Genomic DNA, 25,367 nt, shown 5'->3' on the forward strand with positions numbered 1-25,367 from the left:
ACGCTGTGTGACCACAATGTTTTCATGAGTACGCTGTGTGACCACAATGTTTTCATGAGTACGCTGTTGACCACAATGTTTTCATGAGTACGCTGTGTGACCACAATGTTTTCATGAGTACGCTGTGTGACCACAATGTTTTCATGAGTACGCTGTTTTCATGAGCACGATGTGTGTTGCATAGGGGGTGATTGTGCTGGATCAGTAACAGTTGAGCTTGAACATGTACTTACTATGGCTGTGGGTGTGTCCGGTGAGTATGGGTGAATATTATGTGTGTTACAGCCTTCTACCGTGATCACTCTGTGGGTGTGTTCGGTACAGGCTGGACCACTGTCGGAGTCTAACAGAATTACTCAAGCGGTTCCAGATGGTACGCGGCTGTCTAAGCAGCACCTTACAGAGGGCTGAGCAAACCATCAGTGAACGGGCATCATACCTGGGCAAAGACAACCTACAGAGACTCCTTGCCAAGGTACAGAACTAGGGGTTATAGTGATAACAACATCCGCAGCTACCACAACCAGAACGATAACTACAACCAAAACCATAATAACAACCTAAACCAGAATAAGATTTCTGGTGAAGTACAAGGGAGCTGTTACAAATTATCTTTGGGACACTACCTTAAAAAGGGCCGTTTGTAGAGGGTTCTTTTATTGCAAATGCATGATACTATGAATAAATGTATGAGCTAGTTTGTTTTTAATCATCATTGTTATTCAATCAATAAATTTACAAAACATTGGTACAAAGACACAACCTGATGATTTTTAACATTGTTCAATCCGTGAAGGCCAACTAAAATGCCTGGATTCTACCTTTCTGTACCTCACGTGTGTAATATCAAATCTGTGTTATACCTGTGAATGTAATACAGTATTTACTATACAGTAAATTTTTTTTGTTGTAAAAGTTGAGTATCTTATGTCATTATGTAGCTGTAGTTGAACCTTTCCTAAATGCTGATAATCACTGCACTACCACTACCATTACTATTTTTCCTCACCTTTTTTCCGCATGTGAATCGTGTCGTGGGTGTCTGTGTTTGTCGTTCCTTACCAGATCCACAGCTCCAAGGCAGAGCTGAGCGGTCTTGGGGAGGGTGTGGAGGAGATGCGCGGCCTCTGTAAGCAACTGCAGTCTCAACTCCGCCAGATCCCTAATTGCCCTAAGCCACCTTTTGATAGCGAAGCTGACACCCTGATGGACCGCTGGCTAGATGTAAGTGCTCAATAAATAGTTACGTCTCTCAGTAATTTATTAATGACTATACTGTGTAGCAGCCCTTGGTACTTCAAAATATAGAAAATTCTTGCCGGTTGCTAGTAGTTTATTTCTTTTTATGTTTTATGCACGAACTGTTGCACCCCGTGACACTGTGAAAAGTAATAAAGAAAAGATTACAAAACAACAAAAAAGAGTTTGTGAAAAAGCATTTTTTTCTAACATACATTCATCAAACAAAACGTACATGTATTCAGTCATTCACAAACGAGGACACGCATCACGTTCCCACATAGCATATTAGCTTGACGTATACAGAACGAAATTGGCTACATATCTTATGTACATACTCTGAACCACATTCTGTACAAACAAAACATACCTCGCCAAGACTGCGAAGGTAAAAAAATGCTTGATGACTTTAGTGAAAGTCTTTATAGCCAACGTCGACGAGAAAATGGGTGATTCAGTTGGTAAAGGAGTGAAAAGAGCTGAGCTAATTAAACTCTGAACTCGTGGAACCTGGTGACCTCATGATCTCACAGCGTGACTGATAGTAGCCAAAGAGTGTGTGGAAATTACTATAAGTAACCAAAATCTTAAGTAAATTGTGTGTGTATACATGTGTATAAGTATTATTATTATTAAAACTAAGGTTTTACTATGCCAATGTATGTGGATATTTACATACTTAGGGGTCAAAACATGTTTCTGGTCTAGAAAACTCAATCCAAGTCTCAAAAGAATGTGTGCCCTGAATGGATTGTTGCCTAGAACCTGAGAGCTTTCATTTTCCTAGGTGACAGAGAGGATGGACTCCCACCTGGACAGCCTGCGTCTGGGGCTGGACCTTTGGGATGGGCTGCTACAGCAGGGCTGGGAGGTGGAGAGCTGGACCGCTCAGAAAATGTCTGCCTTCACGCTGTCACATCCTTTCCACAATGAGCAAGAGGTCACAGCCATGCAGGTAACTAAGCCACCTGGCAACTTACCGAGTTAATTCAATTTTGAAATGGGAATTGTGACGTCTTTCTGTTTGTTTTAGTCAATGGTTAATTCCAGTTTAAGATTCAAAAAGTGCCATGTATTTTCTTCTCTAACAATGTTTTAACAGAGTCTCTGAATATATTAACATGTGAATGGATGGGGTTCACCTCTGGTTTTGAACCCTCCATGCGTTCTCCATGTAGGAAGAGTTCCAGGTGCAGGAAGAGAGTTTGGAGCGCTTCCACTGGAAGGCCTCTGAGATCCAGAGCTTGGTGCAGAGCAATGAGCCCCCGCTGGAGTTGCAGGTGAATTGGCCTGAGAGGTGAACCTGCTGGTGGTAGGGTGTGGAGCTATGGAGCGATATTAGTTAGCGATACACCTACTGTAAAAGCCTGTCACGAGATACATATTCAAGGGACATTTTGAGCATTTCAGTGAGGCCCGACATCTACTGTACTTCCTCAGTGTCAGATAAACATATGGATTGCATGTATTCATCTGCGTCCAGTATGATGGAAGTTAGAGGTACTTTTACAAGCCAATGGTATCTAACATTAACGCAATAGCTAGAATTCCACAGGAACAGGTAAAATGTTAATCTGGTCTGGGGAAATAGATAAAGGACATCATTACAAACCTATTTAACTACCTACTACTAACTGATTTCATTGCAAATTTAGCCGGGCCCTCCATGTGTCTGTGTTAGCCTGTGTGTGGGATAGCCCTGTTGGATTAACTCTGCTGACCTTGCATAGCCTGGAAGGACCTGTGAGAATGACTAGCATATCAACACTGAAGTCAAAGCCCCTGTCAGAAATGTATCCTTCTTGAATACTTCAATGAAATCCATGTTTAAAACTTTAAAAAGTTGTTAGATCCCAAAGTTTAATTATGTTTATTTTGTTTTGTTCATTTTTCTCCTATACGCCCAGGTGATCGAGACCCAGATGAGAAAAAAGTTGAAGCAGGTGAAGGAAGTCTTTGCAGACCTCAGGGATGCCTACAGACAGCAGACCCAGATGTCAGAGTGTCATTCCGCTCTTCAGAATATCCAGGACTCTCTGGACACACTCAGTGCTGCCAATGGCCCAGAGCTCCTAACCCAAACTTCGGTGAGGTTCAATACCTACATGTACATCTGGACCACCAAGAACCCTTTTGTCAATTATTGCCTACACGCATCTTAAACCAAAGGTGTGTGTTTCTTTGGCTGAAGTGAGGGATGACTATCAGCTATACTCTTTATTGAATTTAAAGACATATGTTTAAAACCTGCTGTCTGCCCAGCTTCAGACGTGTTTAGAACAAGAGGAGGGCCTGCCGGAAGAGCAGCATGCCACGACTTCCGTTACCAGCCCAAACAGCTCAGAGGTTCTAGCTGCAGATGGTGTCAGGCTACATGAGATGCAGAGCTCTCTGAACAGCCAGGTCCAGTCCTTTCAGTCACTGGCTGAGGACACCAAAGACTGGGTAAAAGTCCTGCTGCAGGCTGAATCTGTAGACACTGGAGCTCTGTCCACCTACAGTAAGGCTGAGCAGAGGCTACATGCTGACCAGGTAAGATTGCCTGTCTGTGGGCTTACTGGAAGTGGAACTGATGTTAGTGCACAACATATGTTTACTTTTTCAAGAGCAAAAACCCCTGTAGGAAAGAAATTACCTGAAATGAAAGTTACAGAATATACCTCCAGACATTGTATTGTGCTTCCTCTGTTGTCTGATAGGTTGTGCTGCGTGCTATGGCAGAGGGAGTGTCTCGTATGAAGGACTTGAGGGAAATAGGCCATAATCTGTCCCACAGATTGGGCCAGGCTGAGAGTCTGAAACTGGATGTTATGCAGACCGTGATTGATTCAGAGGAGCAGTGGAAAACTATACTGCTGTCTATAGACCAACACAGGAGGTAGGTTAACATAGGAGACTCAACAGCCTACTCTTTGAGATTAGGAATGTAAATATTATAATAATGGAATGACTGTGAACTGTATGCTCAGCTCAGTCTTTGTTTCCACCCAACCTGGTCTCAGGGGACTACATAGACTATTTTACATAAATCTCTGACAGCCAAATTCGTAAGATATTTTATGTTAGGCAAAGTAACATTAGAGTAATAATCCAGAAGAAAAAAAAGGTGAAAGGCTGTGTTTCAAACCTGGGTCTTTGGTAAGACCATTACTCGTCCCTCCAAATCTATAATCCCTGTGTGGAGCATTGGGTAGGGCGCCTGCCTGCAGGGCTGAACGTTGCCAGTTCAGGATGTTTTGTGCAAATTCGTAACGTATGATACGTTTTCGTAGTGTTTGTAACATATTATACGTTTTAACCGTTTGACGCGTATGGTCACACCAGTGTGATCAGGCTAGAGTGGTCCCTGAAGCGTACGATCACACTGGTGTGATTAGAACATCTTGTTTAGAACGCACCATTAGCATGCCTAGCTACAAGTAACGTAACAACGGCTGGTAAAACCGCGCTATTATTTACTCACATTTAGCTCAAACAGTGTTTATAACTTTATTTCCTGATTGTAATTGTTTTAAGACCATACTATGATATTAACCAGGTAGAAAGCATTCAAATCGGGACAAGAAGTGTTACTTACGTTCCAACAGACAGCCAACACTAATACACAAAAACAAATTTATATTAGCGTCTACTACCGATCAAAACCATTGCAAAAACTTTCTAGAAGTTATGTTACCCGTTGTATGCATTTTATATAGTTTATTCATTTTCACTGCACTGAATTACTGGTCACGATTTGTTAGCTAGCGGGTAGCTGACGTTTGCTAGCGGTTAGCTGACGTTTCTAGCTAGCTACAATTATAAATCAACCAACTTTTTCAGCTCTTAGAATTTGAGTCAACGAGAGAAAGCTTGCAATGCAATGCATGTAGTGTTCCTTACCTAGCAAGGTGACTGTTCAAATGCTGGTGTGAGTTCAAATGCTGGAGAGAGTACTGAAGTCACGTGCAAAAAAACTCACGCTGGGGGGTCGGTAAGGAATATTTGAAACCCACACGTGAAAAGGTTAATAGCATTTGTAAAATAGTATATGTTTCATAGCGTTCGTAACATATGTTACGTTTTAGCCAATTCGTAATGTATTATATATTTGTGGTAGCGCATTGTAAAGTAACCTAATGTAATATATCATACAAAATCGGGTGACCATGGATTTACGTTAAATAGTCTACGTAGTCCCCTAAAGATCAGGTTGCTCCACCAAGAGTGGAGCCAATTCGGCTTGTATTGATAGTGGGTCTAAAATACATTCTTTTAAATAATTATTTAACCACCCAATTTGGACTGGATTTGTAATATGTGAAATATCTGTGCCTAATCCATAACGTCAATAACTATACCTTAGGTTCGACACAAAATATAAAGTTTGAAGTTTAGCAAATACAAAATTTTTGGGGGCCTGTTTTGGTTCTACCGTGCAACGTTTGCAATCTAGTCCAACGTTGACCTGGAGAAATGTTATTGTTTCTTGAAAAATACATACATACAATACACTTTGAATTTAGACATTGTTGCCGAGATTATCTCACAAAGGGACAGACTGGTTCATTTTAGTGCTGGAGTGCAAGGATTGAGATACCGGGGTGGAGAGTCCCCCTGGAGGGTGATTAGAGAATTTTAATATTCTGACTGTTTAAAATTCTGTAGCATTTTTATATTTTACTTTTTAATGTAAAGCACATTGAATTGCTTCTATGTATGAATTGTGCTATATAGATAACTTGCATGCTTGATGCCAGCAACACCTTTCAGAAAAGTTGGGACAGAGGCAACAAAAGACTGGAATACTTGTTAAAAGAATGATAAAAAAAATAAACCTGGTTGAACATCACACAACTAATTAGGTTAATTGGCAACAGGTCAGTAACTTGATTGGGTATTAAAAGAACATCCCCAAGAGGATGAGTCTTTCAGAAATAAAGATGGGGAGGGGTTCACCACTCTGTGAAAGACTGCATAGGCAAATAGTGCAACAATTTAAGAATGACGTTTCTCAATGTAAAATTGCAAAGACTTTGGGAATCTCATGATCACCAATATGTTATCATTAAAAGATTCAGAGAATCTGGAGAAATATCTGTACACAAGGGCTAAGGCCTAAAGGGGAGAGGGACCATCTGGTTTGTTATCAGCGTACAGTTGAAAAGCCAGCATCCATGATGGTATGGGGGTGCATTAGTGCACATGGCATGCGTGACTGCAAATCTGTGAAGGAACCATTAATGCTGAACAATATATATATATATATATATATATATATATATATATATATATATATACAGGTTTTGGAGCATTGTATTGTGCCATACAGACTACATTTTTTTCAGGGAAAGCCTTGCTTATTTCAGCAAGACAATGCCAAACCACATTCTTCATGTATCACAACCACATGGCTCCATTGTAAAAGAGTCCCGGTGCTAAACTGGCCTACCTGCAGTCGAGACCTGTCACCCATTGAAAACATTTGGCGCATTATGAAGTGAAAAATAGGGCAAAGGAGACCCCACACTGTTGAGCAGCTGAAATCCTATATCAAGCAAGAATGGGATTATATTTCAATTTCAAAATGCAGTTGGTTGCCTCAGTTCCCAAACGTTTAGAGAGTATTGTTAAATGAAGAGGTCATGCAACCCAGTGGTAAACATGTGTTTTGTTGCTGGCATCAAATTCAAAATGGGCATGTACTTTTGAAAAACAATAACATTTCTCAGTTTCAGCATTTGATGTGTTGTCTTCGTAGGATTTTCAATTAAATATAGGGATAAATGATTTGCACATCATGGCATTCTATTTTTACTTGCATTTTACGCAGTGTCCCAACTTTTTGAATCTGCTATCTTTCTGACCATAGAAATTAAAATGAAATCTCAATCTAAATTATGCATTTACATTGTGCGTTATTACTATCAAAACTAATGCAAAGCTCCTTTCATAATTTTGAAGTTGACAGTTTTGAGGAGTTTTGTATAGTGTCATCATACAGTATATAGCACTAGATGGCAGCATTGTAATGTGTATTAAATGCTTTCTCATGTCAAAACAAACACAAAACAACGTATGTACAAATCCACATCAAATGTGTTTGATTTCCTAAATGAATATTCTATTTGCTGACTCCATAATATATGGGAGTTATAAAAAACTTTTAGCAATAATTACCAACCCTGTCTCCAAGCTTCCAATTTAACATTTACTTTTTTATTCCCACATCTCTCAATAAATATACCATTGTACATTAAACTTACATGTATCTAGTACTTTGAATGCTTTAGGAAAACTGCCCTTGTTTAACTGATTTGACAGTTATGTAGTAGGGACCACTTATGACAGTAAATCAAGTTACTCAATATACTGTAAATTAACTCTTGTTAAAGTGATAAAATTAAGCATATTAACATGTTCCTTCATCAACCCTGTATTACTTCTAACACCATCCACATTGTACTGCTTTCAAGATTATTATTTCATGTGATTCATTGTTTCTGTTTACCAATGTTTTGTGAACTGAACTACCACTTTAACATGTTGAAACTATTCCATTCAAAATATATGTATATATTTCTTAAATTAACACGGAACTTACAGTCAATTATAGTGTAAAAGCAGGAGACCTGGCTCTACCACTTGTTTCTTTATGTGAAGCTAGTTGGGTAAGGCCCCTCCCTGTTGCACACAACAAGCTTTTATTCCCCCTGTCACAAATGGATTTATGGCTCATTTAATAAAATCATAGTCCCTGTTGCGGTCAATTGTGTTATTTTAATTTCCAATGAATGTACACTTACTATTGACAAATGTACGGTCCTCTACATTGGACCCTAAAGCATTGTTTCTGCTTTAGGGAATGTGCTCCAAAAGTTTGGATTTAAAATCAAACAACTGCTATCAGGTTATAATGTTTTACCTGGTGATTTTCTGCCAGGCGTGTATTGCAGCCCTCTTCATTTTTTGTCAGGATTCATATATGTGTTTTTATTATTGTAATAAAGGGCTCAGATATGAGTTATCTTGTTCTCAGTTGACATCTCTGTTTGTCAAATAATGTAAAATAAATGTGATTGCCACCTGAACAGTTTCTTTCCCTATGCTGTGGCCCTCAGTAACCAGCTCTAGGTCCCCTCAATGAAAGGTATTTCTTTAACTCTAAAGAAGATTGTCTGTCTTTGTTTCACTGTCAGTCTCCTCCGGGGCGACCCCGAGCTCTCGTCCTCTCTTCTTGTCCAGAGGCAGCAGGCTCGCTCCACATTGGCCAATCTCCAGCAACAGATTACCCAGCTCCCCCAACTCTTTCCCTGGCCTGGCTTGGCCCAAAACAGACAGGTCGCCAAACAGGCCCGGACCCTGCTAGATCAGGCCATAGCCCTGGGGCCAGTTTTCTCTGACTTGAAGTCCCAGAGGAAGAATCTAGCCCAGGGCACCAGGGACCCCCATTGGGAAGACCATTCCTGGGCTCCACTAGAGGACTGCCAACCCTTCTTGGTGAACAAACTCCAGGTGAGCAGGCTATAAAAAACAAACAAACAAAGCCGATTTCAAATTCTTATTTGGATTAAAAATGTAATTAAAATATTTTTTCTTCATTAGAATTTCTACAGGTTTTATGTCACTGTGATTGATCCATAACGTCTGCAGGTCAATACAGATGAAATAAATACAGAAGAAATGTGAATGATAATTTCCCACGCTCAAACGTTAACCCGTTTCTAAATGTTTCTTCCATTTCAAATTAGGGAATATGTGACAGTCTTGAAGGGCGTGCCCATAATGAGGATCTCTGTGGTCAGCTGGCACAGGAGTGCCGCCACACCTTAAATTCACTCCAGGAGAAAATGTTGGTTATTGAGTCCCTGCCAAGAGACACTAGCGGCCTGGAAACGGATATAGGGGCGTTGGAGGTGAGATGTATTTGCGCACACATACGCAAGCAAAAGAACATAAATACACACACGCCCTCTTATTTAAACTCATCAACTCTGAATTATGTATTCATTGTATTTTCCATTTTAAGAGCACCGCTGTTTAGAGAGATGTGAAAGAAAAATAGGTAAACGTCTGCCTGTCCAATAGGCTTTGCAAGAGGCTGTGGGTTGCACAGAAAACGACATTGTGGCGCTGGAGTCTCTTAAGGACATCCTGCTTGCCAGCTGTACCTCTGAGGGTCAGGCCTCTTTGTCTCAAGAGATCGAAGACCTCCAGGACCAGAGGAAGGAGCTAGAGAGGGGCATCAGCTGGCTGGCTCAACTACAGGCAGAGGAGCAGATAGCCCAGAAAGATCAGCCGGTCCGAAACGAGGTTGCCCACATTCAGGGTGCTCTTCACGGTTCGGCTGTGTATTTAGGGGACGACCCGGAAACAACAGGACTCACTGACATCAGACTGCTCCAGGAACGCTGGGACAACCTACAGGTAACTATGTGCTCCGAGATAATGTTTTAGATTTCTATCACTACTAAATGTTGACGCCGTGTTGCCATAGCCTGTCAAGCTAAATACAATACATTATTTGATTGTGCCTTTAAATGCAGACTTAAATCTTGGTTATTAAATAACTTTAGGTGTAAGTTGACCTGACAAAAATATCTAGATGAAACGTTTTGAATCATCCAGAAAGTCCAATGGACGACGGTACACCACAATTACAACAATTAAAATGTAGAACTTAGTTTTTCGGAATACTTCACTGCCAATCTGTCCATCAAACAATTAGACATATAGAGAAAACATGCTCACCATGTTTTGTTTAGGACTTTGACCAGAGCCTGAAGAAGATTGTGGCACGGCTTCATCAACTCGAAGGAGAACTTGGGTCAGAAGACATACATGAAGAATTTCCAGCCCATGTGACTTCGGCTGTGGATGCAGTGGCCAGAGAATTAGACAGGTAGCGATGAATGTCCCTGCTGTAGCTACTAGCACCGTGAATATCAAAACAAATGCATTACATTAAAAATATATATATATTTTGGTGTATTTTTTCCTTTACCATTCTTTTGTCTTTCTCCCTCTGTCTTTCTCACTTCTTACTATCCACTATTTGTCTCTCACCCCCACTGTCTTTCTCTGTCCTTTCATTTCCCTCATTATCCTCTCATCCATCTACCCATCTTCCCGCTCCTACCCTATCCTCTCTGTGTTCGTAGCTTGTGTTTCTCTCTAAATGAACGGATGCAGCTGTGTTCAGATGGGAATGCTCATAGACTGTGTAGGGCCATCCTTGAAATGCAGCAGTGGACCCAGACAGCACAGTCTAATCTAAAACATTCAGTTCAGGTACTGTAGTACCTCTGGCTCATAACCGCACTCCTCTGAATCCCTAATTTAGACCCCTTATCTGCCAATCAATTCATTAATTATCTATGGTTGCTTAACCCTTTTATTTGTCTAGAGCCTTTTATCCCCAATAATATTAGACTTTGAAGTACTTAGCAGCAATTTGGACCTAAACAAGATTTTACTAGGAATGTGAAATGCTGTTATAACATTTTACGGTACAATGTCCGTACCCCAACACCCAAGTGATTAGATTAAGTTGCCCCAGCCGGATGTGGACTTGGTGATGGATTTGGTGAAGATAGTTTTGGCAGTAGCCATATTGTAGTCGTTGACCATATCTGTAGCGTTCTTTCAAGTCCTATGCGTTCAGCCTGTTGTTATCATTGTGTCATTTGAGCACCGTGGATCCTGAGTAAAGATATTTGTGTAATTTTTATATTTCTGTGGGAGTGACTGGCCACATGCTAGTGTAATAAGTCTCAGCTGTAACACAGCCACTCCCATTGGAAACGATTCAGTATGGCTTTGTGCTCATCGTTGCACCTCTACCATGCAGAATAAGGCTCATCTGTAGCACCAAATAATAAAAACATCCTTAAAAAAGAAATAAGACGTGGACTTGCCGTATGGTTCGTAAGAGATAGGTGTCTTTACCACTAAATAAATTATTAGGACAATTTGGGTGTGCTACAGAATTTTATATCAAGCTGTGTCACAGTTAATATAGGGTTTGAAACCAGTAGCCTAATCATAGCTTTTATTTCATCCATTATTAAAAAGATTTCGGCAGGACTGAAAGATTGATGCTGCTCTCTTAAAAATGTTCTGACATCACCACAAAACCCCTAAATGTATTTTTTTTATCTTAAACGCTGCTGTCCTGGTTAAATTCAGCTCAAGATTTACTGCGGTGGTTCAGAAATAACTGGTTGTTTTAGGGACCTTTTTCCAACAACTAGTTCTGTCCAGTAGAGAATCCACTTTTCTCTAATACCAGGGCCATTATATTTAGACCTGCTCTGCCTCAGTTATAAGCAGTTATCCAGCTCCCAAACAGAAAAGGCTAAGCTTACTTTTAAATGCTAAAACACACCCGTCAGTCTTGAACAATTTTTGGAAAGAAACTTTTTCGAAGAAACTTAGATTGAACTTATTTAGAAGTTTCTGCTAAATCATGCTAGTGTCAGCCTTTGGCAAGAATAAACAACTGAGTAAAACAGATGCTATCTTATGTCTTGATGATGGAAGTTTACATAAGTTTGACCCAATCCATCACAGGTCACTCTGAACACAAGGAAGCAACTCCAAGGGACTCTAAGGGAGACTTTGTCACAGCTAGAAGTTCTATTGGACTGTGTGGGTAGGAAGAAGCTTGAGGAAAGGCCTGGGATGGCCTTTAACAACAGTGCAGCTCTCTTCACAGTCTTGGCCCAATCTCAGGTGAGGTATCTTCTGACCATCATATAATCTAACAATTAAATAATTATATAATAAACCAGTAACATAATATACAGTAACCTTTCAGAAATGAGTTGCTGACATTTTACTTAATGTGAGTATGCTTGTTGAAAGGGTGCTTAAGGCCTACGTTCGGACTGTATATGATAATACTTATAAAGCACAGTATAAATTAAAATGAAAGATAAATAAACTCTATAAAATACCTTAGTACTGTAGTTAGAATGCATGCCTTGAAACTAGGGAATTTGGCTACAACTTTTTTGTATTTTTATTAATCTTAGGTCTCCCCTGTGAGCACAGAGAGGGATGAGGACAAGAAGCTAGGAAACACACCTGATAATGCGTCGTCTTGCAGCAAGGCATCTCTGTTGTCACCCGTCAAGAAACTGACACCAGGCAGGACCATGCCCATGTATGCTAATATTGACTCAGCAAAGGCTTTGGAGAAAGAGCAGGCTGGAATCAGAGTGCAAAGTCAAAGAGCCTATAATGGACGACCCACAGATGCTCGTAAAGATACTGCCAAAAAAGCGATGAGAGACCCTGAAATGTACGTGGAGAACAAAGAATACGATAAAGACTTGGTTGCGGGCTGGGGTACAAAGGAAGACAGTGTTATCACAGGGATGGAAGATGAGGATTGTCTAATCCAAATTCCCATGGGAGAAACCATAACCCAAACTCACATCGCCAGCCCTGATATCTCCACCGCTTTGGCGACGCCAGAGATTCTGGGCGCTCGTCTATGTGGGGATAATGTAACTAACACAACAGCTCACCATAAAGAACGACTGGCTAGAGAGGGAACCTCATCTCAGACCTCCCCTCAATCCCAGTCAGACGCCAAAACACCAGGCAGATTGTCAGGGACTGGAGGTGGAACTGAAACAAAGAAAGTGGTTACACTTGTTTTTGATATGGAGGTACCGCCTCCTCAGTCCAAAGACATTCAAACCATAGAGCCTCCTTGTGGCACTGGCTCAGGCATGTCTGGGAACTTTGTTTCAAAACTGACTGATAGTTCTGTCTCTGTCAGAATCAAGGACACCAACAGTGGGGTTCACATGTCTAAGTGCAGGGGATTGGAGAGGGCTGATATTATGAGCTCCGAGTCCGATGGCCCCAAAAAGATGAGTTGGAAGAGCCCCTCTGTTTCAAAGAACACAGAATCAAAAGGACTTAAATCAGAGTGTGAGCAATCACAGGGCCCCAAAACAAATAGTCTGGAATTGAAAGAACCCGAATTGAGCAGTGCAGAGTCTAACTCTGCTAATTCAATGCACACAGTGTTACAGAAACGTACTTATTACTCTGACATTACTGAATCACCAAGTGTTGATGATGACATCATCGTCACAGCCTCCAAAGACACCAGGCAGACAGAACTGAAAGACCAAACAACAGTAAACAACGGAGCCACTGACATCAGAATGGAGATTACAGACATTATCTGTATAAAAGACGGTACAGATGACAGACAGACTGTGAGCAAAGACACTAGGAATATGGTTGCTACCGAATTTCAACAGGGGAATGTTGTAACAGAGATGGCCGCCTCACGGTCAGACGCCACACGGTCAGACGCCTCACGGTCAGACGCCTCACGGTCAGACGCCTCACGGTCAGACGCCACACGGTCAGACGCCACACGGTCAGACGCCTCACGGGCAGACGCCTCACGGTCAGACGCCACACGGGCAGACGCCACACGGGCAGACGCCACACGGGCAGACGCCACACGGGCAGACGCCTCACGGTCAGACGCCTCACGGGCAGACGCCACACGGGCAGACGCCACACGGTCAGACGCCTCACGGTCAGACGCCTCACGGGCAGACGCCACACGGTCAGACGCAGCAACACCGATGTCTGCAGCAACAGATATCGAGCCCCAAGAGAGGAGAGAAGGGAAGGTTCCACAGGAACAGGTAATGGAAATGGACTGGTTTGAATTCACTGGTGCGTCACAAACACTGATCTTTCTCTTGCTAGTGCTATAATTTTCGCTCTCCAGTTATTGTCTCTCACTTTCTATCTCTCTCTCTTGGTCTCTCTCTCTCTCTCTCTCTCTCTCTCTCTCTCCCCCTCTTACACACATTCATGCACACACACTCCTCTGTTACTCTGAAACACTGGGCTAGGCTAGTTATACATCCACTACTTCTTTAACTTACTGCTGGATGCAGGATTTGCTTTGGAAATGGAGTTGTACACTCAGTTCAATGTTTTATTTTATTGAGGCATTCTAAGAGAGGTTTAAATGAAAAGGTAAATGGGTGTATTGTATATCAATAATTGAAGCTAACTTTAGCTATGGAGTGTGGGGCAGTACAGTGGTAACACATCAATAGCCGTTTCATCTGGAGCCCTGGGTTTGTGTTCAGAAGAGGTCTCATAACGGGTAAATATAGTATTATGTATGATGATGATGATGATTAGATAGAGAGATAGAGATATCTGTAACGGCATCTTGGCTACCTGAAACAGGGCATCTTGGCTACCTGAAACAGGGCATCTTGGCTACTCGGTAGGGCATCTCGGCTACTTCAATATTTATAGGGCCTCTTTGCACTCTGGACTTAGAAATATTTCTCATTCATGTCAATGAAGCTTTATATGAAAAAATACACATATGACAGATACAGGCAAGTTACTTCAGCAACTCCTTCAAGACTAGTTTCCAGGTGACATATTCTAAGCAAGAGTCTCTACTCCAAAGCTTTCATATTTTACACAGAGGTCAGGGGTCGTTCAATAAGGATGAATTGAATGCTTTGCGGGTTACTTTTCAGGATCAATAACTAAAGAATTCCACAGTAGAATTGTCTGATCTGGTTGCAACCTACAGATAACAGTGTGAAGTTGCTAGATTTAATCCTCCCAAAATGTTACCTATTGTTATTTTGGTATGGTTGCATATGTAGTGCAGTCACAAACAGTCAAAATTGTATGGCGATTTTGACGATCATTTTATAGATTTTTGGCCTTATCTTGGCCTTAGATAAAGATACAGGCAAGCTACTTCAGCAACTCCTTCAAGACTAGTTTCCAGGTGACATATTCTAAGCAATAGTCTCAACTCCCAAGCTTTCATATTTTACACAGGGGTCAGGGGTCGTTCCATGAGGATGAATTGAAGGTTACTTTGAATGAATTGAACAATTTCAAGGGTAATTTGCAGGATCAATAACAGTAATATTGACTCATACTGTAATATCTTGTAGATACAAGTATTTAGTAAATAGGTTACCAGGTTGTAAACAACCTATTGTTGTTTTGTGCATTTAAGGACCTATAATAAGTTAATCAATTCCCACAACAGATTAGGTGTTTTAATTAAATTATCTGTATTTTTGGTCCATCTAATAGGGCCTCTGTGCTACCTACAACTTATAGTTTGAAATGATCATAAATCCCAAAATAAATGACATAACATTGTAAAACTGCATGCAACTAACAGGAGAGTTCTAAGGAACATGCTGGCAAAGTTAGAAATGTCTGACACCATCAGGTCATGAACATTTCTTATCCACCTATGCAAATTGTCTTCGAACATCAGATGGATGTACAATCATGCAATCTACCGAGATTATTTCCCCCCGTTTGAGATAAAAACATATTACCATGGAGAGAATGAGAGAGAACAATCGTATTACTAGCTACCTAGTTATGATCCCTCAAAGACTGAAAAAAAACTATAATTCTCTCTTTTTTTTAGGTATTGCTATAAGATAGGCTAGGCTACCTGTCTCCAGTGTTTTCGTAATTAAATGTAACATTTTACAGATTTTAACAAAACTTACTGTTTGTAGCATTCAAAATGGAAGAGGACAGTGATAGCCATGTGTTAATTTATGAAAAAAATAGAGGCCCTACAACACTTCTAAAGAGAGAGAGAGAGAGAGTTTTACATCTCCCTTTTAGTCTAACTCCCCACTATGTGAGGAAAATGGTTCTTCCACCACTCTCTAGTGACCTCATCATACGTTACATGTGGTTACATGTGATATCTCAGATACTGTATATTCCCAAAACCTGTTCCTACTGTTCCATTTTCTTGAGTGAATCCTTTGAGTGAATCACTGATCTAACAAGATTAGCTGGAGACAACAACAATTTAGCTTTCACCAACTGTGCTGTGTCAGATCAGTAATTCCTTCAAGGAAGGAATGAAGGAAGGAAGGGAATGGGGGACGACCATTAAAGTATTGTAACGCAGCCCTGGATTCCCCCAGGGCAATGCCCAGCTCCTTACTCAGTGGCATTCCTGCTCTAACTGACGCACTGACTCACTGGGGCAGATTTGAACAAGGTTTATCTCAGAACCACCAGACATGCGAGCAGGAGGAACTCTGTTATTAACTGTCCAGAGTGAGAGAGACAAACCCAACATTGAAAACAACAGTTTGTTGTGGCTGTGCTCCCTCTGCTGCAGGAGGGTAAAGTCGAATGGATTACTTCTGTCCTGACTGAGGAACGGGTATCAGAAGCTGTGACGGAGGTGGTGAGATTTGGGGCTACAGTGTTCCCAGAGGTCTCGCACCACAGGTCCGCCATGCAACGCATTCTCTCTGAGATCCAAGGCATGGTGGAGAGGAGAGACACCTTCAAGGTGAGAGAGTTTCTCTCTGTAATGCAGGGACTATAAGATTAAACATGCATTTTCAACAATAACACTAACCGAAACAAAATCAACTAGAGTACTTAGTTTAAAATGGCTACCAGATCTCAGGGGAAGTGGCTGCTAAATTGACATATGGTTTAATGTCCGTTGTAGGATTGATTCCCCTCAAGAAACCAATTTTTTCAGTTCATTTTTTTTGTAGAAGTGAAGAATGTTCTAATGTGCATTAATACATTTTAGATCAGTGGACAGATAAGAGATACAAGTGTTTTGACTAGGGAATGATGTTTCCACGCATTAGAGAGATCTAGTGTCAGCTGACACTTTCCCATCAATAGTGCAAATGCCTAACTGACCTAAGATCAGGTTGGGGCGACATCTCGCTATATTCCCAAGATACCTGTGGCAGGAAGCTGTACAGGAAGGAGCCATTAGAACCACAGTTATTTCCTGTGTAGCTATCTACTGTAGATCTCTTAGTGACAGGCAGGCACATCTAGCTTCAGCATCAACAAACTCACATCTCACCAGTGCCATGCCTATATACAGATCTGGGCCAACTATGTATGTTAAGTACTTTTGATAGGCTGTTTGCACTTTTTGCATGTTTTTGCAGGCTAATTAAGTTCTAGTTAACATCAGGCTCTAGTTGACATCAGGCCCTCAACTGGTTTTTTGAACCCCAGGGTTGCGTTCATCAGGGCAGGAAAAGTTTTCAAAGGTTTTCCAATCCCGATTTTTCCTTCCATTTGTCCGACTTCCAATTGGTACACAAACCTCCTGTTACTGTATGAACTCTGTGCTGTTGTAATGAAGGGAGGCCAGGGCATGGAGGCGTCTTGGTACCTGGAGCCTTCATCCAGAGAACCAGAGATCCGACTTGTGGGCACTGTTCTAAGGGTTCTAAGATGCCGCTACCAGCCAGCCCAGCTCAACCCTGCCTGGATGGCCCTGCAACTGAAACAGGCTGAGGTGGGAATGTTTCCTTCTCTACTGATTTATTTTCAGTTAAACATTGTAGAGTTTTATTGGGTACACAGGAGGTATTTAACTAAGTAGCTGAATTAGTCAGGAGTTGGAGCGTTATGGCGTTATCTTTCTGCTGTGTTTGAACTTCAACACTGTTGTTGTTTGCTCCTTGGAGTTTCAGGCTGGTGGTTTTGTAAAAGCACTTTGTGACTATTGCTGATGTAAAAAGGGATTTTGGAAATTAATTTGATTGATTGATTGATTTGAGGAGTCAGTGAAGCTCTTTAGATAAGTTGTTCTTCTGCTCTCTTCCAAATTCTCCTACGTTATTCTTAATGTGCAGACAGCCTACAGCTTCCATATCCCAGACATAATTACCCTGATTGTTTTTGTTGCAGGAGTGGAAACACTACCTGCTTGAGCAGGTAGCCATGATGAACAATGTAGGTAAGGCCGAAGCCTCTGACCCAAAGGGCACCAAAAATCTGGACGGGCAATGGAGTGCAGCCCTACTGGATGCTTCAGCCACTGTGCAGATCAAAGAGGCTCAGCTCCACCTGGTCACAGAGTACCAAAGGCAGACACAGGCCATCCAAAGCAATTTGGAGAGATGGGCAGCCGAGTTTGAAGCACTACAATTGTGAGTCCATGCACCTCAATGTCCCAGGAAATTATTGTTGCTCATATTATTATTGCTTTTTTTTTATGGTGGTTTGTGTATCTTAACATTTTAGAATTAGGTTTTTGCATGGTATACTGAAACGTCTGTACTTTTTGGAAAAACATTTCATTAGTAGAATTGTTATGTATGGTACTTCTGTTGAGTGTGTTCTTCTATGCCAGATTGTATGCTTGAGCATCCAAGGGTGAGTCAGCTGACTCAGCCCAAGAGACTTTTGTGGAGCGAGAGTGATGAATGCTATTGCCAATAACATGACTCTACTATTGAACAATTATACACTAATTCCACACCCACATGTCTATATATAAGAATAAGTAAAAAATATGCTGCACATTTGGAGAGTTAAGTTCCCAACTGATAACTTCATTAATTGTGGCGCAAACTGGCTAGCAGGAATGGGACAAATGTGACATGAAACACACATTTAAATTGCTAGACAAGAACAAAACTTGCTACCACTGCTAGGTAGCTTTGCTGCATCACAAAACAGTTATGCCATTATCAGTTATTATGCAATAAATGCAGTTATGACGTGATTTGTTTAAATGAATTACTGTTAGATTGTATAATGATTTTGAAGTTTTGATTCATGATATTATTCTCCATGACAAATCATCTCCATTCGAATTTTCAAGTCGCGATTGAAGGGGATGTCATAGCAACATTAGCTACGCGTGTTGTCAGATATAACACCATCTATTATTCTGATGCTAAACCTGGCATTGGTTTTGAAGCTTAACTTCTGGTTAGAATACAAGTGATTGGAAGTTTGTATTTGATCAAGAACTGCACTAACACTTTCTGCACTATTCACTCTCTGTTCACACCTTGGGATGTAACAGGAAAACTCTGGGAAGCAGTGCCCTTTTGGCTGAAAGACTACATACTCAATTATGTAGCATGGGACAGCAGAAAGGAATGATCGGGGAGCTGTTCCAAGTTTGTTGCCAGGTTTCTGCTCACTTGAGTGAAGACGAGCGGTCAGGGATGCTCCTTGCTCAGCTGGGGGAACTGCAGGAGAAATGGAGGTTTTTGGAGGGGGCTGGGAATAGAGCCCTGAGGCACATTACCATCAGTTTTTCTCAGTCTTCTATGCTTCTAGAAGAGGCTGAGCAGCTGAATGGCAAGCTTCAGGCTTTTCAGAAGTCCATCACCCTCTTACAGTCCTCAAAATTGCAGCATGACGTCCATAGAGTGTTACAGCTGACTTTCATGACAGCTGACCTGAAAGCCTTAAACCAGAAGTACCTATGCCTGCAAGGGAAATCCGAGGCATTTATCCAGTGTTTTCTTGGGAAGAAGGAGAAGGACAATATGGAGTGTACTCTTCAGGAATTGGGCATGTTACTTGAATCTACTCAGAGTTTGCTCTATGTTCAGCCACTCTCCATTGCAAACCCCTGCTTGGCTAAGATCACAAAGCAGATGCAGGACTTGATAGTGTGGGCCAAGCAGACAGAATACCATATCACAGCAGGTAAAAACCTGTCTCTCTTTCCTGAAGAGGCCCGTCTCCAAATTGCCAGTATGAGGAAACTGCAATCTGAAATTTTGGTAAGACATTCAAATGTGCACTCCAAAGTTGAGGACCTGAAAGCACTTATTTCAGATGAGAGGGAAATTGACAAAGTAATTGCTTCATTGAAGACCTTGGAGGATCTCTATGAAACAATCTCAGAGACTTCTGCTTGTACTCTGAATGAAATGGAGTCTGTTTTGGAGGAAAGAGAGAAGATGCTGGGTCAGATCTTGAAAGTAAACACTTGGCTTGCTGTGGGAAAACATGAGAGAGAAGTCACTGCTGGTGTTGAAAATGTATCCAAAGACACGGTCCAAGATTTGGAAAGCAAGTTACAGTTTCAAAAGGATGCCATCAAGGAAGCAGAAAGACAGCTAGCTGTCACAGATGCCCTTTTGGGGACTTGCATGGAGGTCTGTTTGGGGTTGAGTCCAGCTGAGATCAACTTTCTGATCAATTGGCTCACAGGTCTCCGGACTGAGGTGGACATAGTGTTGGCCCATGAGAAAGCATGCCACTGGGAGCTGGAAGAACTGATTCATGCCTGGACTTTTTCGGCTGAGGAATTAGGTGACATCCAGATGAGCGTGCAAGAGATATGTGCCAACCTGGACAAGCAGGAGTTCCCAGTGACAAAAAACTCTCTCTATACCATAGAACCGTTGATTCACATGCTTTTGGACCACCAATGTCAGACCCATGAGCTCCAGTACTGCCAAGAGACCCAGAAAAGTGTCCAGTTGCAAACCATTGGCAAATTGCTGGAGAGGACAAAAACTCTTCACAATCATGCTTTGGAATACGAGAAGTACCTGGGAAACCGGCAGGGCATCGTAGACTACAAGGATGTGGTAAAGGAGCAAGCCCAGGGCGTCATAGACAAAAAAGTCAGCGTAGGGGAAAGGTTTAGGCTTTGCCAGGTTATGCTGGTGGAACTTCCTCTGGTAAAAGTCCTTTGTCATGATGTAGCGGACCAGTTTGAAGCCATCTCCCAAGACTTACATTTGTCAGAGAGAAAGTTACAAATCTCGGAGAGGCAGTGGATCCAGCAAACTGTTGAAAATCTAGACTCCTGGGAGCTAACCACTATGGAAAATGCAAAACAACTAGAGCTACAGCTTCTTGAGGGTCTTAAATTCTACACTGAGCTTCCTGCCACTATTGACCTTCTGCAACAGTTCAGACAAGAGTTGATGGATTCTAACCCGGTTGAGCCAGATATTACGGCTATCAGATTATTGCTTCAGAGGTGCTGGGTGATCTGGAGGAACATGGAGTCTGGCATGCGGGTCTTGGACGCTTTGGGGCAGAGAGAGAAAGTGGACATAAGCCTGTGTGAAGAGCTGCACTCCCTGAGGAATGAAGTTGTGGACAGGTGCCAAGCACGAATGGTATGTTCAGTGGGCTCACAGGTTTGTTTTTGAGCGAATTCACCTTTAGCGGCAATTACTTTTGAATAGTTTTGAATTAAATTACACCAACATATACAGGGTCTATGCTTCAGGAGTAAAATAATCCTACAGCGACAGATCAATTGTATGTGAATTAAAATTAATTTAGATTTATTATGGGGTTAATGTAAAATGAAACTAACTAGCAATTTACCAACTTTAAAAGCCTTGAAACTAAATAGGATGATACAGTCTACAACACTGTGGAATGAGTCCTGTACCCTTTTTCTCAAATTTTTTCCCAAAATGATTGCTAATCATTTTATTTAACTTGAACATTTGAAGCAGTAACTACACTTGCCTATTTATTATATAAACATGATGCAGGTTGTACTGTGATAGACTTCAAGTGACGTCCCTGTCTGAATGTTTGCATTTCTCGCTTAACAATCTTGAACAGGAGAGTTTGTCCCAGGCCCGGGAATCCCTGAAGCACTATCACTGGGCTGCCAAAGAGGCGGTAGCCTTCCTCTACCAAGCAGAGAACATGTTCCTGTCACCCCCGGATGGATTTCTGGATTGCACAGAAGAGCTGCGGCATACTGAAGATGCCTTAGCATCTCTTGGTCAGGGCCTCCAGGCGCACCTCAGCCATCTTTTGGAGCTGGCACCCCAGCAAGCCTGTCTCTCGTACCAACAGATGGAGCAGCTCCACATCCGTCTTCTGAGCCATCTGTTCGTGGAGAGGGCCACACTTGAGGCCCAGGTCGAGCTCAGGAAGGAGGCCTTGCAAAGGTAACACACTCACTTGCAAAACTTTACTTTGAAAGGAAAGTAGCATGTTGTTTTAATTGTTATATTGCATTGCATTACTTAAAAGGAACATTTCTCAAAATCGAACTGTATCATGGAGATGCACCCTATGATTCTGATTTTAACAAAACTTTTTACTTGACTAATATGAACTATTATTATTTGTTCTTCTATTCCTTTTTCCACTGACTTCTCTGATAGCTACTACATTTGGTAGTACTTTGGGGTCCTATCTTGCCTTCTTAAAATGTATGCACCAACTAAGTTTCTGTGGATAATAGCTTCTACTAACAAAGTGTCAAACTGCTCACTAGGCTTTAAGCCGAACTTTATCCCTTACTGTTTTGGTCAAATTCTAAGCACACTGACTTATTGATGGGATTGATGGGAAAACAGATATGTTGATTTTTGTTTAAAAGAACTCAGATAATAAGAATGAGACCAAATACTGATTGTCCATGCAGTGTCAGCTTTCGTGAAAAAGTATAAAACCTGTGAAAGAATTATCTGTAAAAGCATTTGGAAAACTCATGAAATTCTCAGTTACATTTCAATGTCCTTGTTCGTTTGGTTTATTTCTATTACATAGATGTGCAGACAGACAAATGCTCAACAGGAAGTCTCTTGAGGAGTTGAGGCAGATCCTTCAGGATGGCGAATCGAGGCTCTCTCAGTGTGCTGCTCAGGAAGTGACCTCATACGCCAACTTTGTTGACCAACAGGAAAGAGCCAAGGTGTGTGAATCCAGGGTCTTGCCACTGTTCTCCTGCCATGTTTTCTGGGATACGGTCCAGGTCAATGTAAACTTGTTTAAATGGAAAAGTGATAGAGGGGAAGACAGGTATTGACCTCTAGTCTCCGGGATGGAGTTGATTATGTGTTAAAATAATTTGCTTTCGCCAATACACCACTCTGCCACGCTGTAAAGCAATTCAGGACACATTCTGTAACTTTGTAAAAAAAAATAAAAAAATAAGGCAAATATTCAGTATGACTGATCTCTTCATGTGAAGGTGCTGTCAAAGGACGTGCTGTCTATAGCTAGGAGGCTGGAGTGTCTGAGGGTGCTGTGCCCTCTACATGGATGCTGTGTGGGTACTGAGGGGGCACTGGGTGCCCTCTGGAGGCGCTGGGCAGCACTGCAGCGTAGCGTTAACCTCCTACTTGCACACCTGGAGCAGAGAGGGGCAGAGTGGAGTGACGTTACCAAGAGTGTGAGTCACTTAGCTACAGTCTTCTGTGATTTGCTAATGTTTTGTAATAGTAAATGGTGCCATATTTACATATGTGTCAGCGTATTCCAGACATTGTGTGTCCTTCGGGTGTCACAGATGGCTCAATGCAGCAGTGCTCTGGATAAGCTGCAGGATGAGCTGCCGGAACCCGCGGTGTCAGCTTTGGCTCAGGGCGATCCACTGGTTCTGCTAGGGCAGATGGATCAGTGCCAGGCTGCGCTAGAACGGGAGCGGCGAACCCTGGCCTTCCTGGAGTGCCGGCTGTCCCAGCTCCTGGGCATGTACAAGCCTCAGGAGGCAGCTAGCCCCGTCCCAGTCTGCCAAGTGCTGAGAGACCTGCAGCAGCGCCTTGAAAAGTGAGGATGATGGTGATGTCTTTAAAATACAATGACTGTTATTACAGAACATGCTCTTTTGCACCGCCCTCTCGCTTTCTCTGTCTCTTTCAAAACTCACAATTCACATGGTACACACACACACACACACACACACACACTGTGTGACATTAAAGGAACATTTTCTGAGCTCTAATGCCAAAATGTGTTATAATAGTTTTTAGGGTTTTTGTAAAAATACACAGACTTTTCCTCTAACCAACTGAAGTGGCCAATCAAACAGCAGGGGAACATTGGTAGCTTGGATGGTGTACTTTTTTAACATTGTGAGGACAACATTGTGCCCACAGCCTAAGAGAGCATATCGTGCTGGTCCAAAGCAGGGTGCTTTCAGAGGAGCAGGAGCGGGATCAGGAGCGAATTGGGGAGTTAAAACAGCAAGTAGTTATCCTGCTCTCTGTTCTGGAGACCCACCCCAGCACGCACCAGCTAAAGGTTAGCTACCACATAACATATACAGGTTTTATTGTTTAGAGACAGTGTTGTATTTTCTATGTTACAGTTTTCTTTAAACAGTTACTAGAATACATTTAGCTAATTGTTTGCCTGTTATGACATACTGTGGTTCCAGAATGAATAGACTAGGTCATGTCATGTTCTGTTAGGCATGACCCAGTTGCTGAATTAAAAATATTCTTTGCAATTGTATATTGTTAGAGAGCTCACTTTCTCCTCTTCACTGAACCCCTGTATGAACTCTCTTTAGCAAATTAAGTAACTTTTCCTGAAATCCAGAGGTCTAAAGGTCCTTAATGCCTCATTAGATTTAGCAGTTTGCTGTGTGTAGGATACTTTTTATAGACACTGTTTAGGGAGCATTCTCATTGGTCTTATTGTGCAGGATGTCAGTGTGGAGTTGGATACCCTGAGGGCCAGCTTACAGTCCATCGTGGAGTGTGTCTGGAGAAAGTATGCTCCCCTGGTACCCCTGGAAGTGGAGAGGCTGCTGCAGGAGGTTACCAGCTCTCTCCAGGACATGGAGGAGAAGGTAATGGAGATCAATGGTGGTGGTGGTCACTCCAGGAGGATGTTTCCCCTAGGTGCAGATCCAGGATCAGCTTTGCTTCACCAATCACAGCCTTAACCATTAATGAGGAAAATGATGACCTAGGATAAGAATCTAGCTCAGTGTTATTTTATTATGGCCCTCAACACTGTTCCGCCCCATTTGTCCATTACAAACCTGTAATGCGTGTGTGTGTTAACCAGGTTGACCATGCCCTAGAGAAGAACAGGTCACTCTCTAGACTTAGTGGCAGGATGGCAGAGGTCCGTGTCGGGCTAGAAGAGGTCCAGACATTGCTGCATCAGAAGAGCCCCTCTGTATCCGAGGCTGAACGTGTGTTAAAGGTTTGTTTGTGTGTTTGTTCCTCTCCTGAAATAAAACAACACATATGTGTGTGAGCGTATGTTTGTGCCCCCTGACTCCAGTCCATCATGTCAGAGTTCTCCTGACACGGAGGAATGATAATCCTTAATAAAATCAGAACGTTGTGCAAAGACTGCGTGGTTCATATAACGCCGAAATAAATCTTTTGGTTTAGTTGGTGTGGGACCACTTGGAACAGTGGCACAGCCGGCTGGCCCTCCTCGAGAGTGAGGTGCAGGAGACGGCAGAGGAGGAGCCGGAGTGGGCCCAGCTCCTCATGGACCAGCTCACCCAGCCGCTTCAGCTCTACCAGGACACAGCCCATCTGGCTGAGCAGCGTACTGCCTTCCTGAGCAAGGTGACTGAGAAACCACACAGTAGCTCCGCCCTCCCGATG

The 25,367-nt window shown here is 42.1% G+C and overlaps 1 protein-coding gene across 1 annotated transcript in view; it reads left to right on the top strand.

The window, feature by feature from the left end:
- The first annotated feature begins 3,689 nt into the window (after positions 1-3,689).
- The window catches only part of LOC105017653 (nesprin-2), a 74,381-nt gene continuing 52,703 nt past the window's right edge, over positions 3,690-25,367 (top strand). The window contains exons 1-21 of the mRNA XM_034287670.1: positions 3,690-3,771; positions 3,939-4,117; positions 8,418-8,733; positions 8,970-9,134; positions 9,307-9,645; positions 9,984-10,120; positions 10,380-10,509; positions 11,791-11,952; positions 12,255-13,901; positions 16,409-16,585; positions 17,414-17,569; positions 17,965-18,206; positions 19,091-21,158; positions 21,619-21,953; positions 22,561-22,705; positions 22,985-23,185; positions 23,303-23,562; positions 23,892-24,036; positions 24,443-24,589; positions 24,811-24,951; positions 25,146-25,328. Of these exons, the coding sequence (XP_034143561.1) occupies positions 3,954-4,117; positions 8,418-8,733; positions 8,970-9,134; positions 9,307-9,645; positions 9,984-10,120; positions 10,380-10,509; positions 11,791-11,952; positions 12,255-13,901; positions 16,409-16,585; positions 17,414-17,569; positions 17,965-18,206; positions 19,091-21,158; positions 21,619-21,953; positions 22,561-22,705; positions 22,985-23,185; positions 23,303-23,562; positions 23,892-24,036; positions 24,443-24,589; positions 24,811-24,951; positions 25,146-25,328 (7,260 nt within the window). The 5' untranslated portion in view covers positions 3,690-3,771; positions 3,939-3,953. The remainder of the gene's footprint in view (positions 3,772-3,938; positions 4,118-8,417; positions 8,734-8,969; positions 9,135-9,306; positions 9,646-9,983; positions 10,121-10,379; positions 10,510-11,790; positions 11,953-12,254; positions 13,902-16,408; positions 16,586-17,413; positions 17,570-17,964; positions 18,207-19,090; positions 21,159-21,618; positions 21,954-22,560; positions 22,706-22,984; positions 23,186-23,302; positions 23,563-23,891; positions 24,037-24,442; positions 24,590-24,810; positions 24,952-25,145; positions 25,329-25,367) is intronic.

This window comes from Esox lucius, chromosome 18 (assembly GCF_011004845.1).
Source record: "Esox lucius isolate fEsoLuc1 chromosome 18, fEsoLuc1.pri, whole genome shotgun sequence".
Taxonomy (NCBI): domain Eukaryota; kingdom Metazoa; phylum Chordata; class Actinopteri; order Esociformes; family Esocidae; genus Esox; species Esox lucius.